Source organism: Pipra filicauda, unplaced genomic scaffold (assembly GCF_003945595.2).
Source record: "Pipra filicauda isolate LSUMZ 115617 unplaced genomic scaffold, ASM394559v2 scaffold88_size2543281_pilon, whole genome shotgun sequence".
NCBI classification, from domain to species: domain Eukaryota; kingdom Metazoa; phylum Chordata; class Aves; order Passeriformes; family Pipridae; genus Pipra; species Pipra filicauda.
Genome location: NW_024105075.1, coordinates 1,374,643 through 1,392,689, shown reverse-complemented (window position 1 = coordinate 1,392,689; position 18,047 = coordinate 1,374,643). Strand labels below are relative to the sequence as shown.

At 38.0% G+C, this 18,047-nt stretch overlaps 1 protein-coding gene across 2 annotated transcripts; it reads left to right on the top strand.

The window, feature by feature from the left end:
• Positions 1 to 6,780: 6,780 nt before the first annotated feature.
• On the top strand, positions 6,781 to 15,150 carry FAM221A (family with sequence similarity 221 member A). 2 transcript variants are annotated; one of them, XM_027738450.2, is made up of 7 exons: positions 6,781 to 6,901; positions 8,466 to 8,639; positions 9,109 to 9,299; positions 11,399 to 11,605; positions 12,424 to 12,534; positions 13,218 to 13,306; positions 15,044 to 15,150. In XM_027738450.2, the coding sequence occupies exons 1-7, from the start codon at positions 6,846 to 6,848 to the stop codon at positions 15,104 to 15,106; spliced, it is 891 nt and encodes a 296-aa protein (XP_027594251.1). In that variant the 5' UTR covers positions 6,781 to 6,845; the 3' UTR covers positions 15,107 to 15,150. The 2 variants fall into 2 exon arrangements, with proteins under 2 accessions (XP_027594251.1, XP_039246890.1); XM_039390956.1 differs by lacking the exon at positions 6,781 to 6,901 and adding an exon at positions 6,919 to 7,250.
• Positions 15,151 to 18,047: the final 2,897 nt, after the last annotated feature.

The following is an 18,047-nucleotide window of genomic DNA, read 5'->3' as shown; positions in this document are numbered from 1 at the left end:
TGTTCCTGTTGTTCTTTTTTTTTATTATTATTATTAAACAGTCTTGTCATTTTTGCTGCATGTGCTCTATCTGTTTCTGAATTGGAAAGTTGTGTGTCTCTAAGGTTTAGTAGTAGTCTATCTGGTATTCTTCCTGCTCAGTCACTGGGTTCTTCTGCTCTTTAAATTCTTATGCCCTGAAACTTTCCTCAGGTTAGAGCTGCGGGAAGAAAGAATTGAAAATAAAATAACTAGTTTCCATCTTTAATAGTGAAGACTTTGCTCTTTAATCTAGGACTAAAGAAGATAGGTGCATAACTTCTTTTGAATCTGCAATTCTCTATTGACAATGTGAAGATACATTTTTATATGTCTGTCTGTCTATATCTATCTATCTATCTATGATTTTATTTTCCAGATACTTGACTACTACAACCAGAACCTTGTTCTTGTGTTTGTATACAAAACTGTCTTTTTTTCTTTTAAGGGTATGTGAAACAAAGTTATTGAGGATTGTTAAACAAGCAAGGTGAGTATTTATCAATATGTGCACAAGCAGGTTATTTTATGCAGGGATTTTGGAGACTGATACATGCAGTCATGGTAATTTATGGTGCCATTAGCAAATCGTTTCTTTTTTCAGGTTTCATTAGCACAATGGCTCATTGGAATTAGCTTGTACTTGACAAATACATAGAGAAAACTGTGAACTACCTCTGTTTTATGGCACAAAAGTTCCGTTCATTAATATAGTTGAAAGAACTGCTTGTCAAGGAGCAAGTTAAAAATTGTCTAGTAGCATCCTATATCTCATTTTGCCTGAAACCAGCATTATTAGGGGTTGATACAGCATTACATCACTGTCCATGATATATCTTACCCCTCTTTTTGTCACTAGTCTTGTTCTGTGCTGTATCGCCATGCCATGCCTCTGACTTGTGTTCTCCCTTCCCCAGCTACCTAGCATGCTTCCATGACTTCTGTGCTCCAGCAGTGCAGAGGATGGAAGCTGAGCTTTATCCTTTTTGCTAAGATGACAACACTTTTCAGAATAGGAAAACTAGGGAAAGAAAGGCAAGGAAGGGATAAAGGTCTCGGCTGCCCTTCCTATTAACAGCAGTAGCAAGAATACATCTGCATGTTCTAGCCTGCAGCTTCCTTTATAGAACATGTGAGAGGTGTGGCAGCCCTGCAGTGGCAGGAGGTTGTGTAAAGAACCCGAGGGTTTGGGTGAAAAAGAAGCAAGAGAAAGCCTACAACTTACCCTGGGTCCAAAATGCTTGATAGTTTCACAGGATTTGGTTGTGTTGCCAAACATTTAATTTTTTTTTCCTGAGAAATATTTAAGTAGTGTTTCTACTGTGCTGCAGTTTTTATGATGCAGCTGTGTATTTCCTATTTCAGACAACATCATAATCCCCCCCAAACTGGCCTGCTTCAATTTTTGTAATACGGAATCTTCTTGAAGTTGCTTGGTTCTTGGGCTGGATTGGGTTTGGTGGTTTTGGGTTTTTTTTCCCCTTTTCTTTGGAGGGCAGGGGGCCATATAACCTCTTATATAAAGAACTGCTGATTTGAAGGGGGGGGGGGAGTGTTTTGGTTTTGGCCTTGAAATCTTTCGGTAAATTATGAGTCTTAAATTTTCCCAGCTGTAATTTGCCTCCCGAGTGTTTATCAGCTGATTTTACTAGATAATTGTCAGTACTTCTGTGCCTGTGAATGATTGCTTAATATAGGTAGCAAAAAATGTTCAAGATCCACTCCCAAACAAAAGTTCTAATGAAGAAAAATGGAAAGAAAAGAGTATATATTGATTGCTGTCTAAACAGACAGTTCTTTTTGTTTCTTTCTTCACCTAAATAAATCATTTTGGAATTTCACCTTATTAACCTTAACATAATTAAGGTGTCTAAGCATTGTCTGACAATTCTGTGTGAAGAAGAAAAAGTGCTGAGTGGCTCCACATTAAAGAACCTTTGGGATGAATGGATGGACAGATGAACAGATGCTCCTCTGAAACACACTGAGATGGCTCTTAACAAGCCACCTATGCACTGTTAGGATCACAGAAGTTTGCTGATCTGTTTTTAATGCAATAATTTTAAAATTAAAGGAAAAATACACAAGGGTATAGAGATTCTTGTATTTAGTGTGGTGAAACATCAGTCTCCTTCGTACCCAGTAATATGTGTCATATGTTGCACAGTTTGGTCTGTTTTTCCAAGTAACTGCTAAATATTTGTTTTTCATCAACAAAATCATTTAAAGAAGCTGGCTAGATAGATCTAAATTTGAATTAAATATATTTGCTAATGCAGAGGTTTCCAAGCTGCATCATGTTTGTGATGTGTGCAAGTTGCTTAAGGGACCAAGCACCTCCTGTGCATGTACATGTTCTGGGGGTATTTGCTGCTATTGTGGCCTTTGTTCATGGGAATGCAGAAGCAGAGTAAATTTGGGAACAAGAAGTTTATTTAGAAAAATGATTACATAAAATTTAACATCGCAGTTTATTATGTTTTCTTGAAACCCTTTTAACTCCTAAAAACACTCAAACTCATTGAATAAGTTAAATGTCTAGAACATTCTTACTTAATTGATGTAGTATTTTTAAAGGTGATGTAGAGTGTCAATTGATATCTTTAACAATTAATCCAAATAGGACCCCCCTTACCTAATGCCCTTTCATTAGTTTGTACTTTTCAAAACAAAGCAGTCTGCTACCTGTGGGGTTCAATTTAACATATCTGATAGTATGCCACCTTCAAAGGCAAGAGTGAAATGGGAGACTTCCCTTTATAGTAGCTCAAAAAGTGAATTAGACTTTTTAAATGTTTTTCATGTAGAAAAGACGTTTACTGAATTGGTACTTCACTAATCTCAGTTTGTCAGGAATGATGCACACAGGCATTTGAATCTGTTTGAAACTATCATTTAGGTTATTAAAATTAAGCCCAAGTTAAAAAAATTTCATGTTACATATGTTCATGGAATCACCTCTCTTAAACATCAGTGGCATCACATGCTGCTGAATTACCTTATCTCTAAGTGATCTTAATTACTACAGATTTCCCACCTATGTTTGTCAGTACTTCCAGCAAAAACCTTTCATTAATTGACCCTTACTTGCACTTGAGCTTACATATTCTCTGTGACACTCATCAGCTTATTCTGTCTGTACATGTCTAATCATGTTCTGTTTTCCTGATAGTAAACTGAAGAAAAACATGCTGTAATTTTTAAATACTGTAAATTAGGATTAATAATAAAAAAACTACTTTATTGTAGCATAATATATGGTCATGGTCAGAAGTTTATAGAAGTGAGTACTGCTTGTATTTGCCTTGAAGTATATCAGAATATTGGTTACAAATATGGATGGAGGGAACAATTTAATGGAAATCGTTTATATTATTCTTTTTGCTACTTTAATTCTCGTTTCCAGAATAGTTGATTGACCAGATCCATAGAAATAGAATGACTGACTACTACTTCAAAGTGATGACTTGAGGTCCAAAATATTAAAACAGGTTTTTTTCTAAATTATTTATTCTTGTATTAATAAAGTGGCTGTCTTCAATTTGCATAGGTATTTCACTGAGAATAATTTTAAGCATTTGTCAAACTTGTAAGGGTTTCAAAAAATTTAAAGGGTCACACATTTTATTGTTAACAGAGGGTGTTGAGAGAGACTGTCAACACCCCATGCAGCATTAAGCTGTTGCCTTTGATGTGTAGGCAGTACCTTAGGTCTCACAGAACTGTACTATAACTAAGTGTCCATATGTTCAACCCACTTTGATGTGTTCAAAGATCTTGGGCCAGCAGCATCCGTATGCTATCTCACAACCATAGGAGGTAAAACATGCCATCTGGATTCCTGTTCCTTTTACTTACCTTGTGTCATGGCTTATTCATGGGAGCAGAAAGCCTTTTTTTTCCCTTCCTTGCTACTCAAAATTATTTGGTAGTTTACATGAAAAATCTGGTTTGACTCAGTTTTTAATGAATTTTATTTTGGATGTCTATTAACAATCTCTTAGAAGAGATGAGAGATGGGAGAGGGTTTTCTGAGTCCAAAATGTACTCCTATACTCATGCTATGACAGTAAAACAGTGAGTGTTTCAAATACCTTTATTAGCTAAGAACTCCATTTCTCAAAGTCTTTCACCTTTCATATCTGTTCCCAAGTAAGTTTACGGATCCAGATTTGGATCCAAGCAGATCTTGAGTGGGGTCTTACTAGGTAATAAGACCTGGATGCTAATAAGCTGAACACTGTCTGTATTGCAGAAAACACTTGCTATGATCAAATCTGAAATAAATCCTCAATTTTTGTGATGGGAGGTAGTTCATAGGACAGATGCCTCAGCAAAAAATGACTTGATTTCCTGCTCTTGATAAGTTCTCACTGACTGTTCACAGGTAATCTGATGCTAAAGTGCAATATAGACTAACATTTGTCGCCGAAAGCTGCCTTATTCAGAAACCTGGCTCTGCTCTCCAAACCCAAACTGTATTTCAGAGGACTGTTTTTAACAAAGATCTTGCACAGATGAGGCACATCAACCCATGACATAGGAGCTCTGCTCATTCTGTGTGAACCAGGCTTGCCAGAGCTCTTTCCACCCCTTCCCCCCTTTATTGGCAATGCTGGAATCTGGCACCAGTGAAATGTGCATACAGATAAGGTATCTCAAAGATCTTCAATTTTGTGCAGCTCCTGTGCAGCAGTGTGTTTCTTGTTATGTTCAAACCCCCTGTCTGCAGAGCTTCTTGTCCTGCTTTCAAGGTGCGCTTTCCCCCATCTCTTTCTTTATCAAAGTTGTGGTCAGAGGAGGAATTTTCCCTGGAGAAATAATGCTTATTTTTTTGGTGGGATTTTATTTTCCTCCACTAACTTACTTGAAGATGTATTGACTGCAGTGAGGACTTGCTCCCATATAATTTCTGCCTTTGAGTGACCTGTTCATGTTCAGATCTCAATGTGACAGAACGTGTGTGTTGCATTGGAGTGCTGTCTCCTCTGCTGAAATTTCTTATACATGTGGCATAGCCACGGGACAAATGCCCAGACCACATGCCCTGTCACCTTATTTAGATACTGCTGGAAGCCTGGGAGTGTCCCTGTTGTTTCATCTCTCTCTGGGGGATGTTTTGGCAAAACACTGCTGTAGTTCTTGTGACAATCCTCTTCACCTTCTGCTTCATTGCTTGTGGCTTGCCCAGTTTAAAACAATCTAGATAGAGATTTCCCTGAATTGCTGTACCTTTTTATTGCCAGGCAAGTGTCATTGTACGGTATGGAAAAAGCCTCTCTTTTTGGGTTTCAGTTTGACAGTCTGAGGGTTTGCAGCTCATGCTAGCAGGCAGAGCACAATTTAAATACCAATTTCCTAAAGCTCAGATAAAGAAAACATACTACATCTTTTCCTCACATATTTGGTCACTTTGTGGCCAGGGTGTTTGTATCAAGGGGAAGCAGTAATTTACACGGATAGTGCAGTACCTGAAATAGCAGTCTCTGGTGTATTCGCTACAGCCCTCAAACACATCAGAGGACTTGCTTCAATGTAGTGGCATTGCTTGTGGCACATGGAGAGGAATGGGGAATTGCAGTTTGCCAATCTTAAGAACCATCTTTGGTTAGCAGTGTTTCCCAAAGTTAGCCTCCTGTTGTCTTGAACTATGAACAGAACACACATTTTGTAATGGAACATGTATTTTATTTTATAATGGAAGAGTGACGGGGAATCAGTAACCAACCAAAAATACCCATCACCTACCCACCAGGAATGGGGTGGTCTAAATAGCAGCAGCAGCTGAGGACAATGTGAGTGCAGGGCAGGTGCCGTGAGGGCTTGGGTGGACACAAGGTGCTGCGTGGCTGGTGGCACTCGTGATTGTGGATGCCTTTCTGAGGCACCTCAGGTGCGCGGATCTGCACACACACATCTCTGGATGTGCATGTGCCTGTGCCCCAGCACTGCCACTCAGGGAGGGTGTCCATTCTGAGAGGAATGGGGGATGACTGCCATTCCTGGGGGATGCGTGCACCATGTATGTCCTTGTCCTTGATATCAAGCCCCTCAAGATTTGAGCCGTTCAAGATTTGAATCAAACTTTGCAATTTTTTTTTTTGTTGTTAGTCAGTAGCTGTAGCTAGACAGTTATGATTAAGCAATTGCATTGTGAATGTTGTATGTTTGGCTAATCTTTGTTTTAAGGAAAAGAGAAGACAATTCCAGGATAAATGGGCCATCTGGACAAGAGGCACCAAGAGTGAAGTCAGCAGAACTGAGCAGGAACTCAGGGAAAGGTAATTCTGGCAGTGGGGGATTGTGACCACCTACTCAAAATGGACCCCAGACTCAAATGGAGAGAACTGCCCCTGCAGACTAATTCTCATGAGAATCGAGACCTATAACTAGCAAATAGGGGTTTGAGTATTAATAGAAAAGTTATGTAACTTGTAACCAATGAATGCCGATGCCCTTGTTAAAATGTATAAAGAGTGTAAAGTCTTGATGACCAGTGAGCCTTTTGTGGGTTACCGCCTAGCTCCCCCCTTTGCGCAAACTGGAATAAAACTCGGAAATACGGTGTGTGAATTTGCGCTGCGCACCGGGAAACGAGTCGCGTTCGGGAAAACATCCTGGCGCGGGGCTCGCCGTGCCCGTGTACACGGCACAGACCCCGTAGTTCCACGCGCGTTTCTCAGCGACCGGTGCGGTGCGTGCTGAGGACGACCCGCCTGCCCCCCCGCCTGCCCCCCCGCCTGCCTCCCGCCTGCCTCCCGCCTGCCGCGCTCCGTGCGCGGGCGGCGCCCGGCGCTCCCGGCGCCCTGACGGCGGCTGGGCCGGTCATGGAGCGGCTGCAGGTGGAGGCGGAGGCCCTGGAAGAGTACGCGGAGTACCGGCGGTGAGGGGCCGGGGCCGGCGCGGTGGGGGTCGCTGGGGCGGGGTGCCGGCGGCGGCGGTGCCGCATCCCCCGTGTCCGGCGCGCGGCCCGGGATTCCTCCTGAGGAGATGCTCGCGCTCGCCTACCGCCCTCCCGAAGCCGCTCCTCCGGGGTTTGTGGCGGCTGCGTTGAGTCACATCCACCGCCCGCCGTTCACTGTCGCAGCCGGAGGTGCCGTGGCTGGTGTGCCCTGGTGCGGGCATGGCGTAAACGCTGTGCAGCAAAGGAACGCGTCGTTCACCGCATCCAGGCCCGCCCAGCAGCGTGTCTGTGTGATGTGCTGTGAGAGGCCATATGGGCTAGCAGGGAGGTTGGAACTAGGTGATCTTTAATGTCCCCTCCAACCCAAGCCATTCTGTGATAATCTGACAGCTGTACTGCTTTCAGAAAACACGGTCTTCCGTGCATCATGCGTTCTAGTTTTGCACTCTATAACCCCTCATACTACTTTGTGTGTCTTTGCTAATCTCGTCAGCACTCCTCTCGAAAGGCTGAGCAAAAATAAACGTGAACACAGTCATTGTGCTGAAGTGTGATCTGAATTTAGCTTAGGAACAGTTAAATAAAACACGAGAGGAAGGCACAGTGGTATTTCTTACATAAGGTGTACAGTGATTCAGTGGGCGTTGGCTGGGTTGATGTGCAAATGACAGCGATGTGTTGGCACCTTATTCTGGTGCTGTACAGTACTGGCAATGCACAAATCCACAGAATATTTGACACAGAATGACTCATTCAGTGTGTTTTAGGGCACCCAACAAATAATAACTGAAATATTTACAGACACTAATAAACTAACTTTCAGCATAGCTAAGTGTTGCAATTAAGTCTTAATTGTATTTTACAGGTTTTACTTATTGTTATCAATTGTTTCTATAAATGCAGAATATGGATGCAGCTCAGGAGTTCCAGATATTCAGTGACCTTGAATTTGAATACAGTGGGCCTGTCTGAGTTGTGGGATACAGCTCCCATCAACTTTAGCTGCAGAAACTATCATAACCTTCTTGCAAGTTAGAAGACAACTTCTAATGTGTTGTTTGTTACTTTGATGGCAGTTTGTTTTCCTGCTTGCAGTTACTCTCAAACTAGACTAAGATTAAATCACTTGATACGAACAAGTCTGCAGTACAGTTAGGTGTAGATGGGTGACGTGACTTGCCAGAGATCATTCAAGAAGTCTGATGCAGAGCTAGCTGGTTACACAACCCTTGATACTCATTGCATTTTCTGCCATATGAAAAGGAGTGCTGTGTAGTTTCCTTTATTTTTTCCTTTTGTCTTACAAGACTGTTTTTCAGTCTGTCAGAGCAATTTTTTCAAAAGAGCATTATTCACAAAATGTCTCTAAAGATCAGCTATAGTTCTGTTAAATGTATATCACTAGAACAGTATTACGAAATACAAGATTTTCTTTTTGCATCTACAGCAAAAGTACTGTTATATATTATTTGAAAAAATATCTGGAGAAATCTACTTTTATTGTCTTCATATCCTTATGGTTCTTTTTATAACATGCTCACAGAATTGTAGGTGATGATGATGGAGGAAAGCTCTTTACTCCTGAGGAATATGAGGAGTACAAAAGAAAAGTACTACCAGTTCGATTACAGAACAGGTTGTATGTGAGCTGGAGATCACCAACTGGCATGGACTGTAAGCTTGTGGGACCAGAGACACTGTGCTTTTGTACTCACCGGTAGGCAGCTTTTCTTTTTTCATACCACTGTTTTTTTAAAAATCAGGAAAATGTAAAGTATTTCCAGATACGTTACAGTACCACATAAGCAAGTTAATTTAAGGCCTGAGGGTTGAGAAAATAAGGTTTTAGACAGTAAGAACTGTTCTTAAATCTAAATCTCAATAAATTTTTGAAACCAAAATGGTTTTGCAGTCTTCAATAAATTCAGCTTTAAGGTATGAGTTATTGTAGATCATATTGATTCTGATAGTGGTATCAAAACAAAACATAAAGATCTGTGATATTTATGTGATAAATAGTTGTAAAAGCAGCTGATACTATGCATTTAATTAAAAATTAACAATTAACAGTAATATAATTAAGGATACTTGAAACCCAAATTTGCGAAGTAAATTATAAGGCTCTCAGTTACTTTTCTGATAAATACTAATAAAGTTATGAAAGTTATTATTTTTACCTCTTTTAGGTATAAACAACACAGAACAGACTATGAAGTGCTTCCCAAAGAGCGTCCTATTTGTGTGCCTTGCAGAGTGAGATGTTGTCCATGCCAGTCCTACCACTATGTCCCTCTGAATGGCACCCAGCCCATCCGCTGTAGATGCAAACACTTTGCTGACCAGCACAGTGCAGCACCTGGATTTCCATGTAACTCTTGTAAGTTATGGATGGGCTTGCATCATTCTTTGCTAGGAAACTCAACAGAAACAAGAAGTTAGGGATCTGTATTTGTCCCTGGGTATTAGGTATATGCTGCACTTGTCACTGATGTGTATTTTGATCCTTGAAGGAGGATGAGAAGTGGGAAGGAAGACATCACCTTTTGCAGGAGGGTTTAGAACAAGATCCTTGGCTTCCCCAAGTCCTGTGAAGGAGCATAAGTTTCTGAATGATTTAGTTAGGTGCTTATGGGGACAGATGCCTGAAGTTAGGCAGTATGAAAGCACCGCATTTGCAGTTTGTCACTTCCAGCTGCATGCACATGACTTTTCTACCTGAACTTGGTAGTTTGTGAGAGAGAAGGGTTGATCTCCATTCCTCTGTTGCCTAGTTGAATATAATGTTAATGTATCTTTTCTCAGTTCCATAGGAAGTAGCACTCTGTTCTCAAATAATACTGTTGTTAGCACTCTAACAAAGCAGTTCCTGAGCATACAGATTGTGAGTCCAGAAAGGTAAATGGGAATGGAGTTTCAAGGAAGAGCTTTGAAAAAGGATTAAGAGGAAGTTTTTTGCTTCAGTTGTTTGAGGTTTAGGTAATGAAACAGCAGTAGTTATTGACCACATAAAATAAATAATGCATAGAGATGTTGTAGTTTGAAATCTCAGATTATGTAAGCTGAAGATTTTTTTTGCTAGAGTTCTGTTATTAAATTTCTTTCATAAAATGTCACTATTTTGTACAGGAAAAACTGTAAACAGCTTTTACTGTTTGGGAATTATATCCCATAGAATAAATCATAAAATATTTATATGACAGCCTTTCAAGATTTGCTCTAAGTAATGCAAAAATCTTAAATGTGCAATTGGACAATTCCGACTGAATCCGTAGAACACAGTGTTTTCAATAATAATATATATTATGCACTTTTTTCAGTGTTTCTCAAAAATACTGGACACTTCTAAGGGATTCAGAGATTTCACAGAGAAGTGTCAAGACTTGCTTCTGGTTTGGACTTGTGTTGTTTTAATGTAATGGTATTAGTTTAGTTCAGTGTTGATAAATCTAATGTGATAGATAAATTATAATTGAAAATACTACTGTTACACTTTATATATCATATACAAACTGCATTCTGTGTCCAAACACAGAATACAGAGCTCTGTTACCAAGGAGTGCCCAAAATTATATGAAAAAGCCTTTAACATTCTCAAGAATATGATCCTCGAGCATTTAACGCAAGACTTAAATCTTTCTTGGTGCTCTGCAAAATTAACTGTGAGTTGAAAGCAGAGTAATTTGTATAATGAAACATTTGCAAAATCAGTTCCTCAATTTCTTGGTCACATCACTGCTCCAGCAGGGCTTTGATGACAGTTTTATCCCCGAGTTTAGGGCAGATAGGTCACTTCACTCCGCTCTGTTTCTGAATGTCACATGACACGTGTATAACTATTTCAGTTGCATCCTATGACTATGTGAGGTTAAAAACCCCCGTGAAAGTTAGTCTAACTGTACTCTTGTGTAGAACCCATTTTGCTGTTGCCACAGTCTCTGTTTACTACTGAGATAATTTTGCTGATTTTAAAAGACATTTAAATTGTGATTTATATAATATATTATGATATGAAGCTTTTTGGCCATGCAACACTGCCATGTGCTGTACAACTCTGGAGGCAATATTGCCAAAATGCTGGCATGTTGTCATCCTTACCAGTGTCAGGATTTCTTATCCCTTTATTTTTTGTCAGTGGATAGAGAGGAGTGTTGTTAATGGCAATGGACACAAGTTACAACACAGGAAATATAGTTACATATCAGAAAAGAAATGTCTGATCCAGCATTGGTCCAAGCTGCTGAGGAGGTGGAATCACCATCCTCAGAGGTACTTGAAACTGCATGAGACCTTGTGACTGGATGGGCTTTATGATCTAATCTCCACAGTGATCCTTTATGTTTATACGATTTTTTGATATAGCTGGATGCTTTTGTAGTGAAGGAACTCTAGTTTTTTACGAGATCAGTTTAGGAAAACCATTTTGTCTGCAATGAGGTATAAATTCCATTATCATCTCACTCATTTTTTTTTTATTAGGTTCCAAGTGTTCAGGCTTTCATAGTTGCTTTACTTGTGCATGTGGTCAGCCAACATATGCTCATGAAACAGTTGTGGAAACCAAAGAGGAGCGCTTGGCCCAAGGAAAGCCTGTGGGGCAGGATGTTCCTTATGCTGCTATGGGAGGACTGACTGGTTTTAGTTCCCTAGCAGAAGGCTACATGAGACTTGATGACAGTGGAATAGGTAAGTGCAGCTGACCTGAGATGAAGTTTTAGTTCTCCACCTAAGTAACTTTGAAAAGTACTAAATCAAAATAGATTTTCAAAGTTTGAAGGCAAACTGGATCAATGGGAATAGGAATGCAGATAGATTTTTTTTTTCCAGCACTCCTTTGGTGTGAAGAGATCACTGTGACCGTGTTGTCCAACTTCCTGTACTGAATTAATAAAATAACTCTTTATCAACAGTTCTGGTGTTCAGCTCAGTTGCTTCTGATTGAAAGGCAGCATATCTTTTAGAAGGAACTGTAACTTCTCTTTTTCTCTTAATACTTCCACATTATATTTATGTTAATCCTTTAGCCTAATAGTGCCCACGAATTTCTTGGTTATATATTTCCAGCATTTTTGTTTTCAAACTCAAAGGTTAATAGCTGTTCAGCTTAAAAAACCAGAGATAATTCACAGAACAGACGTGTTAGTTGGCCTTGATACTTCTGCTATTCTGTGATTTTGTGTCATTTAATAATGGATACATTTTGTCCTGAAATACTGTTTTATCTATAATTGCCATATATTCATTATTTCTTTTTTAAATTCTGATCTGGTTTCCTGGATTTGTCAGAAGTTTAGAAACTATGGTATTGCCATAGTAACTAAAGAAACAAAGCTTTCCATTTCTTTCGAAGCCATCCTTGTAATGCTTTTGTTAACTCAAGTTTATGGGGACTGCACTGAGAGTTGTAGATACGAATTTGTAGCCTTGTTTTGACCCCATCATGTATATTAGGAATCTATCTCATGAAGTTAATTATTGTTTTCATTTGACTTATTTTCTAACAGGTGCTCCTTCTGCTGAACTTTTAGAAGCCCCTGTTACCAGCATGGATCATCCATTTCTAAAAGCATTTCAGGGGCCTTCTAGTTCTGCTCAAACCATCTCACAGAGAGCAGGTGATGTTTAAGTAGGATAACACTGTTATACAAAAAGAATTTAATATAAAATTAAATGATTTTAGTAATGAATTGAAGGATGATTGAAGGGCTAAAATAAAAGTTAAACATTGAATATAGAAGCCTTGTTATGTGAAAAGTTAATACAGCATTCATGTACTTGAAATGTTTACAATAACTGTTTTCTTAATGCTTGTTATTTCTGCTCATGATGTGGTTTTTACCTGAAATGATTTTCTCCTAGCATTTGTTATCTTCCCCATTAATGGTGTCACCTATTCATTGGGTCAGTTTTTAAAATTTTTAATTCCTATGAGAAGCTCATTATATCTGAACTGGTTGTATATATTCAGCATAATCCTGTGAAACTGCCTTCTGCCAGAAAGTCTTTTCTAGATGGAATCAGAGATCAGTTATGCCTATTTTATGTCCCTTGTTTAGTATAAAAATTTAGCGATTACTCTAACTGTTGAACTTCTCCAAGACAATTTATAATAGCTGCTAGCCTAGATTAAAGAGGTTTCTCTTTGATCCCAACTGCTTTGTTTTGTACTTGCCTGTAAAGGTGAGTTCTCATTATACATGTATTTTGCCAAATGTAAAACATAACTAATAGAATAACAAGTATCCTTAATGAAAAAGGAGTTTTGCTTTTTTGTTTTGTTTGTTTGTTTGTTTTTCAGGTAGTTCAAGTGCCACAGGGCAAATTTCTCATGGAAAACCTTCAGAAGAAGATGACATGGCTTACTTTGAAAAACGTTATCAAGAACGGGCAAGTTACCACATTTCTTCGCTAATTTAAATACACTTTCACAAGAGGGTGTCTAAAATGCTACATATGTGATTTAAGTAGCATATAAATGTATTATATAGTTACTTCTCTTGTTCCTGAGGAAGCACTAGCTTCTTAACATAACGTTTTAAATACAGTTAAGGGCTATTATAGGATTTCAGAGGCCAGTCATGTGGGATGCCATTTACCTTAACTGGACAGATTTTAATTAAGTAACCTGCCATTACAGAAAACTGAAATATTTTACTATGTGACAAAAAGAAACGACAAAGCAGACTCACAGCAAGTCCCCTGTGACATTTAGGACTGTGTGTTTGCTACCTCATTTATAAAATTCATAGTTTTTTTTTTTAATGAATGTCTGAATAAATTGGGCTAAATCTGGTCTGTCTTTCTTAGATGATCTGTATCACTCCCTTAGAGGTGTCTCCTCCACCCCACTGACTATCTTAAATTTAAATGCCCTGTGGTATAGGTTACTTACATGCTTAAATACCAATTCTTTCCCCACATAAGCTCCTTAGCTCCGCCATCTCAGCTGAAGTGTGTATTGACTGTTTATGAATTCTTTTGTAAGGCAGAATTAACTTTGTTGCATAATTAACTTTTAAAATCGAAACTGCTGTTATGCTTGGTGCTTGAAACAAGGTGTTTGTTAAAGAGAAAGCTGTTCTAGCTTTGTGAAATGTTAAATAGCTTTCCTTATTTTGGAAATAATCACAAAATATGGTCCGATGTTAAAAATATTATATCAATTAATAGAAAACATGTTACTATCAAATCCAAATTCCTCCATTTCTTTCCCCCCCCCAGGATTTTATTTGCTTTGCAAAAGGTAGTAGGAATTTCAGCTACAAACCTCAAGCCTCCAAATAAGGAAAAATGTTTTAAAATCAGCTCCTGTGTAGACCAACAACAGGATTGCTTAGCAGTGAGTTCATTTGTAGGGACATCCAAATGAGGAATGAGGCTTGACTTCCTTTTGACATTATTTTATGAGAGGGAAAAAGCATGTTATTTTTTTTTCTTGCGTTTTTGTTAGCAGTGTGATATCTAGTATTAGATGCAAAAACCCATGCACTCTTTTTATGTAATTACTCTAAACTTAATTTCATTCACTAATGTAACAATACGTGAGAACAATAGATATATTGGTTTGGATTGATAGTCTTATTACAAAATGGCATAGTTAAATGTATATGTGTTGGTAAATCATACCATGCTGTAAGAGCCTACTGTGTAGACAAAATCTCACGAGAGGAAGTCATGACCTTGTGGGTCAGTGAGGAGACACTGAGACGGAGATTTAGCATCTATCTCAGCACCATTCCTTGTTGACTTTGTGCATGCTGGTTCATCTAACTGTATCTGTTAGACATCTGTAATAAAGCTGCTTTACCTTACACAGAGATAAACTCATGAACATTTGTGAGGCACACTGGCCTTGAGGAATACATAAGTACCTAGATTGCCATTATCAGAAATAAGGCAGCCCTGGTTTGAATAGGGGAGGAGCAGTAGAGCTATGAAAGTGCTCCTTTGTCCTATGCTGCAAACATAAGCAATGCTAGGTTGGGTTAATAATGCTCTGTAGCTCTCTTCACTGTATGTATCACTCTGGTAAATTTGTGGTTGGATGTAGCAATTTAATATTGCATTGTTAGCTGACTTGCAAATTAGTGCTTCAACCGTTGTTGATGTCTTTTCTTGTTACAGCTGAAAATGGAGAAAGCTGCTAAACGGAGAGGGAAAAGTCCAGTGCCATCAAAGAAGCCATGAGATTAATAAATAAACAAATAAATATTTATTATTTGGCACACTGCTCAGATTGCATTGAGTATTTTTCTCTGTGCCTACCTGCATACTTCTGTTTTTTAATTTATTTATTCTGTTGTTTTGTTATTTTACTGAAATTAATTTTTAATTATCTTGTTATAATAAAATTGATTCTTTAATCAATGTGTTTCTAATCTCCAGAACTGTTACATAGATATTTATTTGAGAATGGAAAATCATATTTAGAGAGTTGCAGAACTGTTATTTAAGGTCTGAGAGAATAACCATATGTTTAAATATTAGGTTGTCAGAGGGCAAAAAAAATATGTCTTAGACTTCTGTGACACATTTTCTTTATTTGTAGAGTCCTTTGAACTCATCTTGTTAATGGATTTTTACTTGGTGGGATTTGTTCTGTTAATATTGACATTTTAATATTTCCTTTAATTTTTTTTTCTTTTCTGTTGGCTTCATCTCCTTTACATAAAATTCAAACATACCGTTATTCTGTCACACTTCTCTAGGCTCTGTTCTTGCCATCATATAAATATTTTTTACATGTGGCATTCTGTACTCTTGTAAATCCATTTCCACACTTATGAGCTACTTGAAGGGATCTTGCTTGTATACTTTATCCCAGATTTCTCTGGTGGTACCATTCTCCCAGATTTGCTTGTCTGTTACTGTCCATAACAACTATTACACTACACTTCTGAAAACATTAAGTGTAAATGGATTTGTTATTTATTACATGTAAATAAATAATTGTATTGTGTTTGATACAATTTATTTATCCAGCAGATTCATTATGTCTAATCCAACACAGACTGAGGAGATGTGCTTTTGCATTCTTTGTCCATATGCACAGCTGTGGCAGCATATGTTGTATTAAAGGTAGCGGACAGGAAAATATAAAATTTGGTGACTTTGTGTGGTAGTTTAATTCTGTGAAGCAGCACAGCAAGAACTTGGTATGGAATAACTGGCAGAGGGTGCAGCTTAGGACATAAAAGCAGAGCCCGAGCTAACTTATTCTCCTTTGAAAAGAGAGAGGTGTAAGTCAGTTTGTCCTTAAAAATACTTGAAGATGTCTCTTGGACTGGAGAGTTTACAGATAGTTATGTGTGTACTGAGACTTTACAGCAAGAACTGGGAGAAGCTTACAAAGCTTTGTTTCCCGTCTGAGAGAAAGCCTCTATGTGCCTGATCGGCAAAGAGGTGAGTTTGAAGGCATTTAGTGCAGGGCAACTTGCTTTTTTGTTCAGACAGGGAAAGAGAGTTCTTAGGAGTGCATGTGGGTCACACAGTGAGTGATGGAGACAGCTGGAATCTGAATGAGATGGGAGTGGAAGGCTCAACTGCTGAAATTCAAAGATTTAAGAGAGCCATTTGCCTTAATTCTGACCTATACAGCCATTACTGCAGATGCCAATCAGACAAGCTAATCTGTTACTTTAGTTTAAATGCATAATACATCAAAGCGACTAATTAATGTTATAAAAGTACCTTTACTGTTAAATTCTACACAGGTACATGCTGCTTTATCCTAATAAGTGAAAATACTAATTTGAGCTCCCTCTTCTGGCCCTGGCAAGATATCCATTCTACGTATCCTCTGCTTGGTCTTGTAAGTAAATGGAGATTTCACAATGAAATCACGAGAAAAAAACCCAAATATAAATAACATTGGTAAAAAAAAAAGGTTACTAAAAATATAGAAAAAAAATATTCAGTTTTCAGAGAGATTATCACAAGCTTAATAGAAGAAGTTTATTCTAGTTTTGGATATATCCCTGTGACTTTACCCACTAGGGAATGCAGTTCTGGAAACGTATGTGTGTGTTTCAGGGATGAGCTTTCTCACAGAGAAATATTGTTAAAGGCAGAGGTTTTAATAGTTACAATAAACTTGTATTTTGCATTCCTTTTTATACTGATAACATAACTCTTGGGGAAAAATGTATTCTGCTTTTTTGACATTACAAGTTGAAAATATTTGTCAGTTTTAAATGTTAACTCTGCCAAATTCAGCTCTACTAAGCTCTACTTTGATCATCATGAACTGGTTTTGTTAAAGTAATTTTAAAATTTTTTTATTCTGTGCTTAAATTTATTTAATGTTTCCACTTAAATGATACAAAAACATTATTACATTTATTTTATGGTATTACTTTTTAGTTGGAAAACAGGTTGGATCATAAAAATATCAACTGCATTTAAATATTACTTAGGAGTTCTGACCACTTTTCACTCATGTTGAGGATGTCCAAGGAAAAGAAACTCAGTTTCCTTACTAGAAGGCATACTTTTGCTTCTTGGTATTCACATAATACTTTTTAATGAAATTTTATTTATATCTGTACATGAAAAACCTGGTACAATTCATCTCAACATTGCTGGCTGTCAAAAAAAGGAACTCAGATGTCATGTCTTAAGTGAAATTTGAATTTATCCTAAAAAAAATAAATTTGTAGCATAAAATTGCAACCTCCAATTCTATTGAAAAATCTCTTTATACATCTATTACAAAAGAATTTTTTTAAAAATAATATAAAAGCAGAGACCAAATGCTAGTGTGTTTGCCATTAACAGTTGTCATTAAATAAAGAGCTCATTTTAACTGGTATTTGTTGATGGTTTGCTTTCCTGAGAGCAGCCATGAACTTTGAACAAAATATCATAGAACAGATAAGAACCATTCATGTGTATGATTTATTGGTGGGCGTTTATCAGTCGTTCAGCTAGACACATTAACTCTTTCTGACCCTGATCCAAGGAATCAGGCATGAGGGAAAGGCTTTGTTGTCATACACAAGAGTGCTCTAAACTGTTAAAGCCTAATCCTATAGGTCTTGGGCAAAGATTAAGTGATCCTAAGTGGAGGGCAAGGGCCTCCCTCCCATCCTGGGTGTTTCTGATGCTAAATATAAACCATGTCTGTCTG